The 18394-nt window shown below is 35.3% G+C and overlaps 1 protein-coding gene and 1 long non-coding RNA gene across 2 annotated transcripts in view; one reads left to right on the top strand and one right to left on the bottom strand.

The window, feature by feature from the left end:
- The window catches only part of LOC122233755, a 56333-nt gene that overhangs the window by 32146 nt on the left and 5793 nt on the right, over positions 1-18394 (bottom strand). The gene's annotated exons all lie outside the window — the stretch shown is intronic.
- Positions 1-18394, top strand: part of CLTC (clathrin heavy chain) — a 65862-nt gene that overhangs the window by 44786 nt on the left and 2682 nt on the right. The window contains exons 15-31 of the mRNA XM_007086740.3: positions 1925-2050; positions 2692-2834; positions 4640-4874; positions 5551-5673; positions 6635-6780; positions 7259-7442; positions 7644-7836; positions 8305-8462; positions 8661-8825; positions 8946-9053; positions 9136-9303; positions 9657-9806; positions 9893-10024; positions 10139-10249; positions 11169-11339; positions 11927-12148; positions 17104-17179. Coding sequence (XP_007086802.1) covers positions 1925-2050; positions 2692-2834; positions 4640-4874; positions 5551-5673; positions 6635-6780; positions 7259-7442; positions 7644-7836; positions 8305-8462; positions 8661-8825; positions 8946-9053; positions 9136-9303; positions 9657-9806; positions 9893-10024; positions 10139-10249; positions 11169-11339; positions 11927-12148; positions 17104-17179 — 2611 coding nt within the window. The remainder of the gene's footprint in view (positions 1-1924; positions 2051-2691; positions 2835-4639; positions 4875-5550; positions 5674-6634; positions 6781-7258; positions 7443-7643; positions 7837-8304; positions 8463-8660; positions 8826-8945; positions 9054-9135; positions 9304-9656; positions 9807-9892; positions 10025-10138; positions 10250-11168; positions 11340-11926; positions 12149-17103; positions 17180-18394) is intronic.

Below are 18394 nucleotides of genomic sequence, written 5' to 3'. Positions count from 1 at the left end.
GAAAGCATGGAACTGTTCTTCAGAGCCCTGATGTGCTTCCTGCTGCCTTTGATCTTATTTTTTATCCTTTTTCTTTTCTGGTTGTACTTACGCCATACTTGCCTGCTTGTTATTCCTGCACCTCCCTGCCTCTCCTGCCTCCGGACCTTTGCTTGTGCCCCTTTCTACTTTTTATTTCCCTTCAAATCTTCATGACCAGGATCTTTTACCTTCGTTCAGGTTTCTGATGAAATGTCATGAGAACGGATGATGTCTCAGCTTACCCTTCTTAGAATAAAACCTATGCCTATTCCATCCTGCCCTCCCCCATATCCTGCTTTATTTTTCTTTAGAACATTTAACACTATAAGACATTGTTTTTTCCCCCCTAGAACATAAGTTCCTTGAGGGAATGCTGCAGTGCATAAGAACAGTGTCTGATATGGAGGTACTCAGTAAATATTAGTTAAGTGAATAACTTAATGTTTAAGAAAACCTCTGAATGTGTTTATATAATTTCAGTTTTGATCTTAAAATCTTTAACCATAATTGCTAATGGGTAGCCTTTTATTTTAGTAAATAATTAAAAATATTAATAGCATCACTGTCATGTATGAAATCATGTGCAAATTTAGGCAATCAAAAAAATACTAGTTTTTATCTACTTTTTCAATCTTAAATTGTCTTTGCCAGCAGAAATTTTAAACACTCATGCATGAGAATAGAACATCTAAGTAATCTTACATACTTCCAAGTGTATTTCCTAAGTGGTAAAATAAAGTCTATAATATTTTATGTGGTTATTAAAGAGAGTAAAGAGGACTAGTGTGTTGATCCACTTTTTGATGTTCATTTAGTAGGAAAAACTTGGCCAACTGAAATCTTTTGGATAGGTAGATCCAGCATTTTGTCTAGAAATGATTCTAGCAGCTATTAGTAGAGAGTTTCCATGGTGCTAAATAAATAACAACACATGCTTTAGACTTTCCTTAATGTGAAAAATCTGCAGCTGGACTTCCACTTCAGATTTACAGCCATTTTGATTTTTTTATTCCAGGATTTCTCCTGACTCCTAGATTTAGTTTGGTGTTACACTCTGGTCACTTCATAGGCTAATTTTCAGTTACTTATAATTGGATGAGTGATATGTGCTAAACTTAGGAACCATTTTTTTGTAACATTGCAAATGTTCTTAGTGGCTGTCCATTGGGGAAAGTCCTATCCTGCTTAGTTCTCCTTGCTTAGTAGACTGTCATAGAGGAATCATTTATTGAGGAATGTTTTACTTTGTATAAATGAATTCCTGATGGAAACTGTTGTTTTTTGTGCTGTACCTTATGTCTGTGGAATGTAACAGGACATGTATCAGGTAAATGCCCAGTGTAGGTCTTATCTACCTGTCTGTAACATCTGTGTAAATCTGTAAGTAGGATTATAGCTTGGTATTTGTAATGGTAAAAGCAACTGGTAATTTAAAGATGTCTTTTCTTTATGTGCTTTTTTCTTTTTTTAACCTTTTTCTTATCACAGCAGCATGTGGTATATTCGTGGCTGTCACCATTATGCTGCTCCTTGTAGGCTTTATCGTAATAGTGTTAGGGGCTAGCCATATAGATTGGAATTTGGGAGGGGTAAAAAATCACTAGTTTGAAACAACTATGAGCCATTTTTGCCATTTTGACAATGTGACTGTAATTCTTAAATCAACACTCAATTCAGTTGAAATGTTACTGTTAAAGTCCCCAGTGTGATGATTTTCTATCCTGAATGCCACTGGTGGCTCACAAATCTTAATTTGTTACTTTTTTTTGGTAAATGGTATATGTGGAAAGGACCTTTATGTGAGCCTCTCCCACCAGCGTAGAACAGATTCCCCTATTTTACATAGATTCGATAGCTCACAGAAGGAGACAATTACGGCTTTTTTTTGTTGTTCTTTTTTCAGGAAGCGAAGCTAACAGATCAGTTACCACTTATCATTGTGTGTGATCGGTTTGACTTTGTTCATGATTTGGTGCTCTATTTATATAGAAATAATCTTCAAAAGTATATAGAGATATACGTACAGAAGGTAAGTAATACTTAAAAGTACCATATTGTAGATTGTACTTCTCACACTATGGAAATCTTCATATCTTTTTGAAACTCTGTACATAATGGGAGTGGTCTGCTACAGTGGCTTTCAACTTTTTTTTTCCCCTTCAGAAAAAGGGGAATCCTTATTTAGATTAGAATTTTACATTCAGGTATAAGTTTGTAAACCAGAACAAGCTGCTGTAGATGAAAAAGTTGGGTGACACCTACACACAACTTACTTGGTGACCTAACCCCTGAGGTGTTCGTGTGGAAGCCATAGACTTTTAAAGCACAGTAAAACCATCTTAAATACTGATCTTAGAAACTTTACCTTCTAACTCCAGAAATCGAAAGGCAGTTCTGCTGTAATGGAGGCCTTTAAATTAGTCTTCTGTACACATTCTGTGACTGTAGCTTCTTTGGACTTACTTAATTTATGTGGAGCGATGCTGAGGTAATTATTTAACCAAGCCACACTTCCTGCTAACTTTTCCTGTCTACTTGCAAATTTAAACTCTCGGTTTATTACTGAATTTTAAACTGAGCTAAAAAGGGGAAATGAGTTTAATTTTTTTAAAACTTCTTTATGCTTTCTTTGCTTATTAAAGATAACGACATTTTTTTTTTTAACCATAGGTGAATCCGAGTCGACTTCCTGTGGTTATTGGAGGATTGCTTGATGTTGATTGCTCTGAAGATGTCATTAAAAATTTGATTCTTGTTGTAAGAGGTCAATTCTCTACTGATGAGCTTGTAGCTGAGGTTGAAAAAAGAAACAGGTGTGGTACCATTTTGACCTATATAACTGGGATAAATCAGTCTCTCTTAGCTTGGTAATGGATAAAAATACAACCTGTCAGTTGCCTAAAAGCTGTTTAATGTGGATCATGATTCCCTGGAGACATCTAATTTAGAAGTGATAAGTTAGCTGTAGGTGCTGAAAGAAATCTGTTTTCTAAAACATTACAGCTTTGTCATATAGACATTATTTGCATGTTTTTAATTACAGCTGTGTGATTTGACTGTTTTTAATGTAAACTATGTAAAAGCCTCTTTTTACTTAGTTACAGTACCACTATTTTAGTAACTGATTCTTCTCTGATTAATTTTTCTCAAGTATAATGAGAGAAAAGGGTCCCTGCATAACTCTGGGGTTAAACTGATTTTTAATTTGAACCTTAATGTGATAATATGAATTCTGAATTTCCAATAGAGGAAATTTCTAAAATTTTTTTCTAAAAATTTATTGTACCATGAAGTCTTTTTTTTTAGCTGGGACATTTTGATGAACTAGTATGTTTAGAAAGTGTGGATAGAGTAAATGAGATTGGCGGGTTGGTATAATAGTGGGAAATTACTCTGGCTTTGAAAGATAACGAGAAACCCTATGGGATTTAATTTTAACCGGGGTTGGTATAGGTGTCCTAATAATGGTATTCATAGAATTTATATTTGAATATTACAAACATAGAAAAATTCTGTACTTAAGTACAATGGAGATCTAGAATACTGATTTTAAAAGCTTGAGCCTAATTTGAACTGATTATAGGTCATAACAATTTAATATTTAGAAGGAGGTTTCAGTTGACTCTTAAATCTTAATACCTGAAAACAATCTTGTTTGTTGTGTATTCTAAGTCAATAGCCAGATAGAGCTAGACAATTTGGTCTTTAAGTTACAAGTTATATTGTGATAAACTAGATTCACACCTGAGTCACTAGTCTAAATGTGCCTTAGCTAATCTATATTCTTTCGATTGCCATGGCATATCTGCTTGGATTGCATGTGTTTATAGGATCTTGAATTTTTGCCTTAATACAAAAGTTGTGTCTTTACCCTAATGGGAGTGTATTCAAAATAACTACATGAATTTGGTAGCCAAAATATGGCCTACTGTTTTTCCTCTGGGTGCTTGTAATACTTAACCATGGTCAAAAGAGTGTTAGTCATCAGGACCATTGAAACATAAGCTACAATGTAGTGAAACCATGATCCTTGGTGGAGTGATCATATGACTGACAGTATTATTAAACCTAGAGTGTTTTTTGTTTTTTTTTGTTTTTTTGTTTTTTTTCTTTTTAAACCTAGAGTTTCTAATGCTACCAGATTTTTTCCCATTGTGTATTTAGGGTACTGACCCCTGTGGCTATCGGTAATGTCTGTTAATTGTGTTAAAATTATAAGAAACCTTAGGTAATCTGGCCTTTTTTCTCATACCACATACTCTTCTTCCAAATATCTAGATATTTTGTCCAGTATAAAAAAGAACAACATGAATCTGTGAATCTCTTCTTTCTATATTCTATCTAGATAATGTGGCAGGTAGGTCTAGGAGACTCTAAGGCTATCTTCTGTGTAATGGGCAAATCATTTAATCATCTCTGAAACTTAATTTCCCAGTTGGTAATGGAATTTTTGAGAATTCAAAATCATTTATGGGAAAACATTATATACCATATAAGGTACTTCTGTATTTAGCATGTCAAGAGTTGTGTGTGTTTTGTTTTGTTTTTTTATAATACAGCATGTGTGGTTTTGTGTGTATGTGTGTGTGTATGTGTGTGTGTTTTTTTTTAATACTAGATTGAAACTGCTTCTGCCTTGGCTAGAGGCCAGAATTCATGAGGGCTGTGAGGAGCCTGCTACTCACAACGCATTAGCCAAAATCTACATAGACAGTAATAACAACCCAGAGAGATTTCTTCGTGAAAATCCTTATTATGACAGTCGTGTTGTTGGAAAGTATTGTGAGAAGAGAGATCCACATTTGGCTTGTGTTGCTTATGAACGTGGCCAGTGTGATCTGGAACTTATTAATGTGAGTACTAATAGCTGAATGTGTACAGAGAGAAGGCTGCATTTTTTAAAACCTGTTGCATAATGTTAAATTAGTGAATTTTGAGTTTAACAGTGGCTTTAGGTAATACAGAGCATTTCTTGTAGATGAGTGCTTTTTTAAAAAACTTTATTTGACAATAATTGTGAATTTAAAGTGGCCAAAATAACAAATTAAGTCTATCTTCACTTATTAACATTTTAATCCAGTAGTTTTCTCACTGTGTTTTATACATTGTCTCATACATAAACACACATACGCACCATACATATGTATATGTGTGCACATAGGAGAGTAAGTTGCATACCTCTTCAGTGTATAATCCTAAGAGTAAGGAATTCTGTTTCATAACCACACTGTAGATACCAACTTTATTTTGACACTGATAGAATACTTTAATACCTGTTTTAGTCTAGTTTTGTCATTGACCCAGTCAGTGACATTTTATAACATTTTTTTCCTTTTAGTATAAGATTACATATTGAATTTTAATTACAACTTGGTTGTGACTTATTCATGTTTATATGTAAAAGTAATGGATTTTTTCCCAATGAAACAATAAAAAGCGTGTATTTATATAAAGGAAATAACCTTTAAAGTAGTCAATAAGAAGTCTTTACTTTTTACCTTGAAACTAACCTGTTAATATCTTACTTAGGTTTGCAATGAGAATTCCCTCTTCAAAAGTCTTTCCCGCTATTTGGTACGCCGAAAGGATCCAGAATTATGGGGTAGTGTGCTGCTGGAAAGTAATCCTTACAGGAGACCCCTTATTGACCAGGTAAAATTGGCAAATGTATTCAAGGTTCTTTTTTTTAAATGTTTGTTTATTTTTTGAGAGAGAGTGCATGCAAGTGAGGGAATGGGCAGAGAGAAGAGGGAGAGAGAAATCCCAAGCAGGTTCAACACTTGTCAGCAGAGTCTGATGAGGGGCTGGAACTTGCAAACTGTGAAATCATGACTTGAGCTGAAACCACGAGTCAGGACACTTACCAACTGAACCATCCAGGCACCCCTTAAGTCTCATCTTTTTAACTACAAATAAAACTTTTCCTGTTATCGTATACCCGTATGTACTTAAATGAATCATATTTTACTATAAGAGAAGGCAGTAAAAAAGAATGAAATAAAATTATACTAATACATATACATATGTTTTTATATATATATATATATATATATATATATATATTTACACACATTGTAAATTGAAAACATTTTTTAAAACCATGAAAAATTTTTTTAAAAAGTAAAAATTGAATGTTGTTATAATGGTTCTTAAATTCTCCTGGTTGAAGTATAAATATGGAAGAGAATAAATCAAAAGCTGTTAATTCTTCATTCCTCTCCTAGGAAGCATTTCTAAGGAAAACTCCCATGTTAGATACAAAGCTTCCTATTAAAGAATTTGGGAGCCATATAACTATCAAAAAATGGAGGAATTAGTTTGTATTGCCACATCTATGTAGTCGAATCATATGTAGTCATTAAAGTGATAATGAGGAGTGGTTATTGTGGATAATGTTTTAATCAGGAAAAAAAGATAGAAATTAGGTAATTAGGGTGATTTTTTTTCAGAAGAATGGGTATATGTGGATGATATGGGTATATGTGTATTTGTGTAGAAAACACCTTTGTGTGGTAAATGTAAAGGTATTTTTCCTATACCAGATTATTCTCATTAGATAATGTCTTCATAATCACCCTGATTTTTAGTACTTAACTCTATATGTATTCTATAGGTTGTACAGACAGCCTTGTCTGAAACTCAGGACCCTGAAGAAGTGTCAGTAACTGTCAAGGCTTTTATGACTGCAGACCTTCCTAATGAACTCATTGAACTGCTGGAGAAAATTGTCCTTGATAACTCTGTATTCAGTGAACACAGGTATGCTATAAGAAGGGTCCATTGGCTCTTTATATTCAGTCTTTTTTTTTTTTTTTTTTTTTTTTAAAATGTATTTTGAGAGAGAGTGAGAGAAAGTGAGCAGGGGAGGGGCAGAGAGAGAGGGAGAGAGAGAATCCCAAGCAGGCTCTACACCATCAGCATGGGGCATGAGGAGGAGCTTGAACTCGCTAATCATGAGGTCATGATCTGAGCCCAAACCAAGAGTCAGATGCTTAACCAGCTGAGCCACCTAGGCACCCCCCTCTTATATTCAGTCTTAAATTGTGGCTTTTCAGTTTTAAGAAGGAACAAAAAGACAAAGACTAGAGAATGTTGTCTGAATTACTACTCTTCTCATACACTCCTCATCCTGCCATTGAGGGGAAAAAAAAAAAACTCTTCATAGCTGTAGTGTTTATTCTTTATGACTAATAAGCTTTTGAAATAATACATCCAAAAATTTTTTTTTCCTTAAAAGGAATTTGCAAAACCTCCTCATCCTCACTGCAATCAAGGCTGACCGTACACGTGTTATGGAGTATATTAACCGCCTGGATAATTATGATGCCCCAGATATTGCCAATATCGCAATCTGCAATGAGTTGTTTGAAGAAGCATTTGCCATTTTCCGGAAATTTGATGTCAATACTTCAGCAGTGCAGGTAGGTCTTCAGATTGCCTAAGTTGATTTACTGAAGGTACTGCCTTCTCTTGATTATTGTATGCTATACAAGCCTGTTAGGCCTGGCATAATTGATGGCTTGGGCAATAGAAAAAGCAATAAAATCCTAACCATTTACATGTAATTGCTGTGTGGCCAGATTCATTCTACTGTAACCCTAATTCAGAAATTGGTTGCCTAGGTCTTGATTGAACATATTGGAAACTTGGACCGGGCATATGAGTTTGCTGAACGCTGCAATGAACCAGCGGTCTGGAGTCAGCTTGCAAAAGCCCAGTTGCAGAAAGGAATGGTGAAAGAAGCCATTGATTCTTACATCAAAGCGGATGATCCTTCATCCTACATGGAAGTTGTTCAGGCTGCCAACACCAGTGGTATGACTTCTTTTAGGTGTTTGTGACCTCAGAAATTGTACTGAAGCTACGATTAGCCCTAAGCATTAGGACATCGGTCTGTTCTGAATTTATATGGGAGTTAGATATTGCACGGTTACTTGTGAAGACATTTAGCACTCCATCTTAGTCCACATACAGAAAGGCTGCATTTTGTGAACTTACAAAGTCCATAGGGAAGATTAAAATTCTCATAAAATTCTGATTGAATTCTAATCTTACAACTTTAAGGAAAAGGATAATTAATAAAGGGGGAATTCAGCTGTTAATTTGGTCAGTGATAATACAGAAACAGAACAGGAATTTTGCCATTTTAGATGCATTTCATTGTTTAGATTTGTTATTTTCTATATTGGTTCCTTAAAAAGAAAATTAACAATAATTTTCATTTACTTGAGTGAAAAATGTTAGGATATTAGTGTTTGGATTTATTTTCTTCTTTATACCTAGGAAACTGGGAAGAACTAGTGAAGTACTTGCAGATGGCCCGAAAGAAGGCTCGTGAATCCTATGTGGAGACAGAATTGATATTTGCACTGGCTAAAACAAACCGCCTTGCAGAGTTGGAAGAGTTCATCAATGGGCCAAATAATGCTCATATCCAACAAGTGGGTTTCCTGTTCAGATTTTTTCAAAGTGTAGAAGTCAACTGTTAAGCAACTTTTTATTAGTAGGATCAACCCATCACAACTGATGATTCCAAAGGAAATACAGTGTTTATCAGTATTGAATTGTGACTTTGGAATGAGGATTGAGTTTAGGCCTACCAAAAATGGATTGTGTTTATTTGCGTTTGTTTGTTTCAGGTTGGTGATCGTTGTTATGATGAAAAAATGTATGATGCTGCTAAATTACTGTACAACAATGTCTCCAATTTTGGACGCTTGGCATCTACCCTCGTTCACCTGGGTGAATATCAGGCAGCTGTTGATGGAGCTAGGAAAGCTAATAGTACTCGAACATGGAAAGAGGTAATCTCAATACCAGTTTGAATGAAGAATTCAGATGTTTAGAAATCTCTTTAAACTGATTAATTGAATTAACCAGCCATGTTTACATTTGAGTTTATGTAGTTGAAATTTTTGTTATAGGTCTGCTTCGCCTGTGTAGATGGCAAGGAGTTCCGTCTAGCTCAAATGTGTGGGCTTCATATTGTAGTACATGCAGATGAATTGGAGGAACTTATCAACTACTATCAGGTAATGAACAAGAGTCTTTTATTAGTTGAGATCTATTGCCACAGATAGTCTTAAATTTTAATCGTGTATTTCCCTTATTCAGGACCGAGGATACTTTGAAGAACTGATAACCATGTTGGAAGCAGCACTGGGACTTGAGCGAGCTCATATGGGAATGTTTACCGAATTAGCTATTCTATATTCTAAATTTAAGCCACAGAAAATGAGGGAGCATCTGGAGCTGTTCTGGTCCAGAGTGAATATTCCTAAGGTAATCAGCCTTTTAACATTGTGAGGTGGCTCTGTAGCTATAACTGAAACTTTAATGGGTTGCCTGGGTGGCTCAGTCGATTAAGTGTCCCAGCTCTTCGTTTCGGCTCATGTCATGATCTCATGGTTTGTGCGTTTAGGCCCACTTCAGGCTCTGCACTGACAGTGTGGAGCTTGCTTAGGATTCTCTCTCCCTTTCTCTACCCCTCACCCATTTGCAACATGTGCACATGTGTGCATGCTCTCTCTTTCTCTCAAATAAACTTTCCTTCCTCTGTTTTTTTCTTTTTCTTTTTTAAGCTTTAGCTAGAATTACAGACCCATATCTAAAGCAATTAAATCTCTCTTACATAGGTGCTTAGAGCTGCAGAACAAGCTCATCTCTGGGCAGAATTGGTGTTTTTGTATGACAAGTATGAAGAGTATGATAATGCCATAATTACTATGATGAACCATCCAACTGATGCATGGAAAGAAGGGCAGTTCAAAGATATTATTACCAAGGTGTGTATCTTCTTCAGAAGATACAAGCTTCAAAAGGAGCTCATTAGTAAATAACTCAACTTCTATGTGGACTTTTCCCACTTTAGGTTGCCAATGTGGAACTATACTACAGAGCAATACAGTTCTACCTAGAATTCAAGCCTCTGTTGTTAAATGATTTGCTGATGGTGCTGTCTCCACGGTTGGATCATACTCGTGCTGTCAATTATTTCAGCAAGGTAATTTTAAAAACTTCAAAACCTCATAGTAGGGAGCTAAGACTTACATCGGTAACTTTTGTCTGTGGAACTTTAAGGATGTATTATGTTTGTAAAACACTCTTTATTTTAAAGGTTAAACAGCTACCACTGGTGAAACCATATTTGCGTTCAGTTCAAAACCACAACAACAAGTCTGTGAATGAATCACTGAACAACCTCTTTATTACCGAAGAAGATTATCAGGTAAAACTTTTAGTTCTTGCATATATTCTCAAAATTCAGGTTATAATTGGGTTGTTGGTATGTTTTTGAGTAAAACCCATTATCCCTTAGGTTTGTAAACAGTAGGTACTTGTATGCCTCGGATCTAACTTAGTGGTGTTTTCAGGATCAATAAATCTGACTTTTAAGTGCAAAGTTTGCAGAATTTTGCTTAGATCTTGTCTTGGTTAATGCTTTAGAAAAAATGTTATGGTTACTTCATCCCTAAACATCTTGATTGTAGGCAGGGTTCAAAGAGTTTTGGATTTTTTTAACTAGTCTATAAAACTGATTTGGTATTAAGTGTATTTATTCACTGCTTTTCTTGCCCTGTAGCGTATTAGTATGTCTTTTAACAAACTTGCCTTTGTGAAGAATTTTGCAAAAACAAAATTACAGTTAAGGTTAAGCTAGTTGCCTTTTTTTCTTTCTCTTATTACCAACAAATGATGGGTTCAGATCCCATGCTTAGCTATATGACTAACTACCGTGTCACGTTGTATCAGAAGTTTCTCTGAAACATAAAATCTTACCCTCCAAATTACAAATCCTGCCATTTTCATAACTATTCAAAGTTTTGATACTGAAAACCTTGGAGAAAAGTACAGAAATTTTGTAGTACCTTTGAAGATTTTTGTTATACAGTCAGATTGAAGAACCTTGATACTTGTTCAGCTTACAACTTTCTGGTTTGATGCTTGAATCTAGGCTGTCATATTACAATGCTCATTGGTCAAGTTGTATTCTATACATACACATCATACAGCATATTGATCACATCATATACAGTCAGTCATATACAGTAGTGACTCCTTGATCAAGAATCATGGAATAAATTTTAAACTAAAATGAAACTGATTTGGCATTGGATGGCTTTTTTTTTTTTTTTCTTTTTTTTAAGGCTCTGCGAACATCTATAGATGCTTATGACAACTTTGACAATATCTCACTTGCTCAGCGTTTGGAAAAACATGAACTCATTGAGTTCAGAAGAATTGCTGCTTATCTCTTCAAAGGCAACAACCGCTGGAAACAGAGTGTAGAGCTGTGCAAGAAAGACAGCCTGTACAAGGTGGGAATGTTGGTGGGGGCGGGCCTATTAAGTGAAGTACTAGATGACCTGTTGTAACCCTATAATGGTGTATTAGAAGTGATTACAGGGGCACCTGGGAGGCCCAGTTGGTTAAGTCTCTGACTCATGGTTTCAGTTTAGATGATGTTTTGACTGAGTTTGAGCCCTGTGTCCAGCTGTGAGCAGAGCCTGCTTGGGATTCTGTCTCTCTCTCTCCCTCTCTTTCTGCCCCTCTCACGCTCGCTTGTACTTGCTCTCTGTCAAAGTAAATAAATTTAGAAGAAATTAAAAGAGAAGTGATTATGGTCTATATAAGTATTAGTCTTGCAAATGTGAGAATTGTCTTTAAGCCCCCATTTAAGGGAGGTGGTAATTAAGTCAATTTCTTGATTCTAGTGGTCATCTTATGTTCTGTCAAGCCTCTCTCTGTTTAAAAAAAGATTGTTCACCCTATTTTTTTCTTTTCTTTCAACAAATCTTCAATTTAAATGATATAACTGGGATCCCCCACCCCCCATTGTATAATTGGTTTGCCATTTCAGCATATTTGAATTTAATGTTTCACCATCATCCTTTCCTTTGAATAGGATGCAATGCAGTATGCCTCTGAATCTAAAGATACTGAATTGGCTGAAGAACTCCTACAGTGGTTTTTGCAGGAAGAAAAAAGAGAGTGCTTTGGAGCTTGTCTTTTTACCTGTTATGATCTTTTAAGGCCAGATGTTGTCCTTGAAACTGCATGGAGGCACAATATCATGGATTTTGCCATGCCCTATTTCATCCAGGTCATGAAGGAATACTTGACAAAGGTAATGGCGCCTCTGTGTGTATTCAGAACTACTTACCTTGAGGATATGTAAAATTCCACATGCAGGTCTATTTTTTTCAAATTTTCTTTGTCTAGTGGAAGTAAGTCATTTGATTGTCATAAAATATTCTCCAGAAATTTTTGATGTCTGACAAGTGACATTGAATGGAAAAGGGAACTCAAACATGTCAGTATGTTTACCCTCCATGTATTTCTGAGGGTGAATAGTATTACTTCTATATTGTATGTTTGTTTTTTTTTAACATCTGATAACAAATTTTTTTTTTTTTTCCTGAAAATAACATCTTCCTCAAATCCGTTCTTGTGACTTAGATGTCCGTAACTTAGTAGTATAGATTCCCTTTTTTTTGGTTGCTTCTTGACTTTAATATGTATGCCTGTTTCTTTTTGGGAAGCAAAATCTTTATTCTTAACATCCTGTTAATTTTCTCAATATTTTGATAGTTTAACCCCTAATTTAAAAAAATCATAGGAGTTTAACATATTACCTAAAAGTGCATTAAACAAGCTGTGGTTATAATCATTTTATTAAATTCACTCCTCTTAGTGTCCCTTTTTGATATCATAATATTTTTTACTCACTAGATCCTCAACAGTTACTAGCTCTTTACTGTAGAACATTAAAAAAAAAAAAAAAAAAATGGTCCTAAAGGATCCATTTGTCAAAGCGAAAACATGCTTATTAAATTTGGAGTTTCCCATCTGATCTCTTCAGCATGCCGGAGTAAAGGGGGAAAAACAAAGCACTACTAACGGCCCCCAGTATGAATATTTCTTTAGGCGACCATCTAGTAGATACCATTGTGTCCAGTTATAATTTTTTAAGAATTAACATTTTTGGTATAAAAACTGCTTGAAACCCAGTGTAAGAAAACAGTTGCCTTATATTAGCTATAGATGAGAATAGCTTCTTTTTGTATGCATAATGCCAACTTATGAGACCTGGCTCTAAGCTGCTGTTAACCGAAATGCTGTAAGTTTTACTAGTGATTATGCTGCTTTCTTTCACACTGACTCTAGCACAAATTCTTCTGCAATAAGCTCTGAAGTTTAAAAAAAAGTTCTAAATTTTGCTTCCAGTATGCCCTTTATTTTCACTTTTCTCATGCCTTTTTTAGTGGTTAGATGTTTCTCCCCTAAACCTTTGTTGCTGATTCTACCTTTTTATGCTCAATATGGAATTTGATTTTTTTCTAAGCTGCACCTTCTGAATTCCTTTGCAGGTTGATGCAATAAAGGAAAAGGTGAAAGTTGATTCTTTTCCATCTTTAAGTCTGGAGGACTAAGTCTAAGGAATTTGCATGATTTTTTTCCTTCCTTTTCTACGCTGCTGCTGCTTTTTCCCCCCAATAAATTTTCACTAAAGCCTCTGCAAGTCCCTTGAAACATAACTATAATAGAGCTGTAGGACATTAGTAGATGTTTGCTACTAATCGGCTAATAGGCTTTAGGAAGGGCAGGAGGCTAATCAGTAGTTGGTTCACAGTCTCTCTTAAATGTATTATTGAAAACTGAGCATGGTGAGTTTCCATATTAATTTCCAAAGTTTCAGGAAATTTCTCTTCCCTGTCAGGGTATCTGGACCATAATAGGATTTTCTTAATACTCTAAATAAATTTAAGCAGCCTCTGGTTTTATTTTGTGAGCTTGCCTGACAGTTGTTGAATTTATATATGTATATATATGCCCTAAAAGGCTTTTGGGGTTTTTTTTTTTTTTGGTATTGAAGGACTGTGATCCAGTTTCTGATCTCTTGATTCTTACTAATTTTTTGCTGAAAGTAGATACAAGAGATACTAGCTGCTTCCGAAGAGACTTTCCTCATGTTTCTCCAGGTGTCCAGTTCTTATGGTGCTAGTCCGTTTTCAAGAGGAAACAAAACTTTTTTAATCACGAGAGTAGCTTGCTGTAATTGTTGCTAAGCAACACGGAATATTTCTGTATTTAATGAAGCAATATTAACTTCTTCCTGTAATAAGGGACACCTCTGAAGATACCTAAAATTTGCTTTCGTTCATCTGTTGGCTTGTCCAAGGTCAAATTTAGGCACCTCTTGGTTGCTGCTTCCTTCATTGGCTTGTCTCCATCCCAATATAAATGAAACAAACTTACGTCCGTTATCAAATTGTTGTAGTAAAAGGGTGGGAAGGTAAAGGAGAGTTGAAACAAATTTAAAAGATTTTGGGTGGGGGACAATGCCTTGAAATTATGTTGAACCAAACTGGAATCACCATTGGAACTTAGGGCAAACCTGAGTAAAATGCATTGTGTGTGAGGCCCTTCAGCAGCTAGTAAGCAAGGCAGTTAGAAAGCGTGTGTGTGAAAAACAGGTAATTGAACTGCAGTGTTATGCATTGTTTTAAATCAAGCATGTACAACAGTCATTGCAATTACATCATACTACTTTTGAAACTCTTAAAGCATTGCTGTGGGCTGTGTGTGTTTCTTGAGAGCCTGTATAGCAACAGTCATCTTCAGATCTCACTTCTTGCTTCAGTACTTTTGCCTTTTTTTCATGCACACATACACCAGAATAACTGACTGCATGTTAACTTTTCCTCTGCAGCATATTGCAGTCTTTGTGGAAAAGCCTTTTACATTATAGTGAATTTTTAATAGTACAGATGGAACTGATCTCAGTGACACGCTTTACCTGTAATTTTTCTTTTTATCCCTGTAATTTTTCTTTTTATCCAAGGATCAGAAACTTTTGTTACAGCTCTTAACAAAAGCTTGTGTTCATAAAAGCCTTCTCTGCTTTTCTTTTTTGAGCAGTCTAAATTGTGTCAGTGGAAACAAAAATTGGATGTTGCTGTGCCAGAGGCTGTCCCATATTATAGAAAAATAAACTTTTTTTGCTTAGTTTGATGCTATTCCTTCAGAGGTCTTTTTTTCTTTTTTTGCCCTCTGCCCAGCCTGCCTATGTGCATGCATGGGCATTGTGATACTGCTAGCTCTTCTTCGAAGTCTTTGGTGTACTTCTGTAACAGGACTTCTTTCTTCAACATCTGACTCAACTTCACCTCTAACATTTAGGTTTAAACACGTGTTCACTTTAGATTCTTGTCCTTGAAAGTCTGGAAATGTATTTTGCAGTGGTGGGGTTTTTTGCTGTTTCATTTTTCTTCTAATAACTTGGAAGTTAAGCACACTCATCCATGTATTTTTTGGTATAACCTCTTTAGCTCACTCTTGGATACTGTTTAGTTAGCAAAACCCCTTGATGGCACAGACTGTGCTTTTAATATTCAAGTAATAATATTTAAGTTTGAATGCCAAACATTGGGTATCTCTCATGGAACTTCTCCATAGTAGTTTTTACTTTGATATTGGGCTACTTTGTAACACATGAACTATTTTAGTCTATAAAAATAGGAAAACTGTAAACAAAAGCAAACCAACCCATCTTCCTAGTGTAGAAAAACTAAATTTTATCTGAAGGTATCTAGAGTCTACCTCAGCTTACATTTCTCAAATTATTCCCTAATAAACTAGAATGCATTAGACTTACATTCTATTAGATATATGTAATATTTAATATGGGACAATTAAAATATGTATAAAATACTGTCCTAACCTTAATAACCTATGTGAAGACTCAAACATACTTTTAAATACTTTCAAAGAGAAAGGAAGGGCTGTTTTAACCTTTTTAGGACCCAGTCTTTATAGTTCTTCACTGACGTCTGCATGTCTTTTTTTGTGAGGGATTTTTCACTATTTACCTTTTTGAGGAACATGCCATGAACATTCATTAAAAGATTTTCCTGTATTCTGCCTCTCATTTTGGCGTGCTCTGAAAACCACTAGGAATAGATCATGTCAGAATTTGAAGTTTTAGTTTTACTTCTAGTGTAATGATAGACCAACAAATAATAAGGCTTTCACTGAGATACCAACTTTTTAAAGGTAGTTTAAAAGATAGAGTTTAAAAGGCAGGTAGAAGTTGTATAGCAGATATCCCTTAAGCCCATTGTCCTAATATCCTTTCTTCCCAATTCTTCACAGAATTATAGTACCAGATCATGTTAGTCCTGTAACAAATTTTGCAGAATATCTTATTCAACCATCATTATATAGACAAGGAAGTTTGAGGGTCAGTACAGTGGTTTGCCAGGGTCACATAACTAGTTTATGGAAGGACCTGTGTATTCCAGCTCCTTTTTTTCACTTTTTTTTTTTTTTTTTTTAACATTTGGACTCCTACTATATTAGTTCTGTCTGATACTATCCACTTTTATTTAGAGTAGTTAGCATGTAGTAGCCATTTACTTCTTTGGCTTCATTAAAAACAAAACAAATTCTTCCTCAAAGATGTGGCAAAAATTAGGCATTCCTACTACTATTTCTACTTCTTAGAAAATAGAGCATTAAAACATGCAGCCTGTCTTTATCTAAAAAGATGGAATATGGAGCCACTTTGTGTCTTAAATTTCAGTCCGCACCTATAACAATTATCAGCAGAAGCTGTGCACAATTGGCAAAAGAAAGCTTATTCTAAATGAGTACTTGTCCAGTCATTAACTCATTTCACATTTTTGAATATCATTTCCTTTGGGGAGGGAAGTCTTGTCTGGTTATGAGTTCATTATTATTACCTTTGATAAAGTTTAAACTTCATTTGAAAAAGTGGTTCCTTCTTGTTATCTCCCTCCCTCAGGCTGGCTGCATCCTAGCATGCCCAGTTTTAGCCTGGCGTGAGCTTTTATGGCATTTATAAATCCCTCCTTCCTGAGGGTTTATAATGACAGTGCTAAAAATCACCTTGACTGAACTATGAACATTGCCATTGAATTTGAGGGGGCCTGAGAATATTCTTTCTAGTCTGTTTTATTTTGACAAAATTCAACATACTAAGGCTTTTCCACTTTCTGCCATAAACCTAGGTGTATAATATTTTTGAGGTGCTAAGTAACATTACCTGTTTTTCTCCAGGTGGATAAATTAGATGCTTCGGAATCACTGAGAAAAGAAGAAGAACAAGCTACAGAGACGCAACCTATCGTTTATGGTAATCTCTCTCTCTCTTTAAACCCACAGAAAAGTAGTAGACAAGTGTTTCATTCTTTAAGGATTCTACTTCAGAATAGAAATACAGTTAAGTGTCTAAAGTGCAAAAAGCTCACGGAGTTCAGGAATAATTCTACCATCTTTTTCTGAAAACAGTCTTAAAGCAGATACTGATATTAGTCACTTAAGGTAGTCTTAAATGCAAAGACAATCTTAAAAAATAGTCACTTAAGATCATAACCTAAGTTTTCCTCTTGCCTGCTCACTGATTGGTTACATATTCATAAATTAGAAGTATTGATGAATTCAGTTTTCAGAAATGCAGAAGCTAAGAAAACATGCCAAGGCTATCTTTATGGTGCTTTACAGACAGAGTGTATCTTCTCTTTAAGTTCTCACTGGGGCAGAAAACGAGGTAGTTTCCATTTGAGAACTTTCCAGAGAGATAGGATCTTGAAACTCTCAGTGAATATATAAGGCAATTTAATTTCTTCTATGTGCAAGTAGTTCAGACTTGCACTCTTGGTGAACAGATACATTTGAACAATGAATTAGAAGGGTATATATTATGTCACTGTAATCAGGTGTTTTTTGGAGGAAGGCATAAAATTGTGACCATTATATCTCAGCCTGCTAAAGGAAATGATAATAGACTAACATATTAGGACATTGTCTCCTTTTAATTACTTACTTACTTACTTACTTACTTACTTACTTTTGAAAGTAGGCTTTACACCCAGTGTGGAGCCCAGCACCGGGCTTGAACTCACAATCAAGGCCTGAGCTAAGATCAACAGACACTTAACTGACTGAGCCACCCAGGCGCCCCCCCATCTCCTTTTTATTGTAGATAAAAAAGACTTTGGGAATTTGGAGGACTGCTTAGTTTTGATAAAGTTGGAGAAGATAAACTTAAAAGTAGATTAAAGATGATTAAAGTAGGTTAAAAGATGGGAGCAAGATGTTTGACATATTTCAGATAGGGAACAATAGGAACAAAAATAGGGTGGGGGTAATATTTTGGGAACACCTATTGAATTTGGCTTGCCTTCAGGGTGTTTAAATGGAGAGTCCTTCTAGGCAGTTGAAAATTTCAGTTTCAAAGTTAAAAGTGATTTTTATAAACTGCTGGTTTCCAAAAAGAATTTGCTCACAAAACAAATTCTGGTTGTTCACAAAAAAGAGAGACTTGAGGTCACCTGTCTGAGAGAAACTT

The sequence above is a fragment of the Panthera tigris genome, chromosome E1 (assembly GCF_018350195.1).
Source record: "Panthera tigris isolate Pti1 chromosome E1, P.tigris_Pti1_mat1.1, whole genome shotgun sequence".
Classification (NCBI taxonomy): Eukaryota; Metazoa; Chordata; class Mammalia; order Carnivora; family Felidae; genus Panthera; species Panthera tigris.
This window is presented reverse-complemented; position numbering and strand designations above follow the sequence as displayed.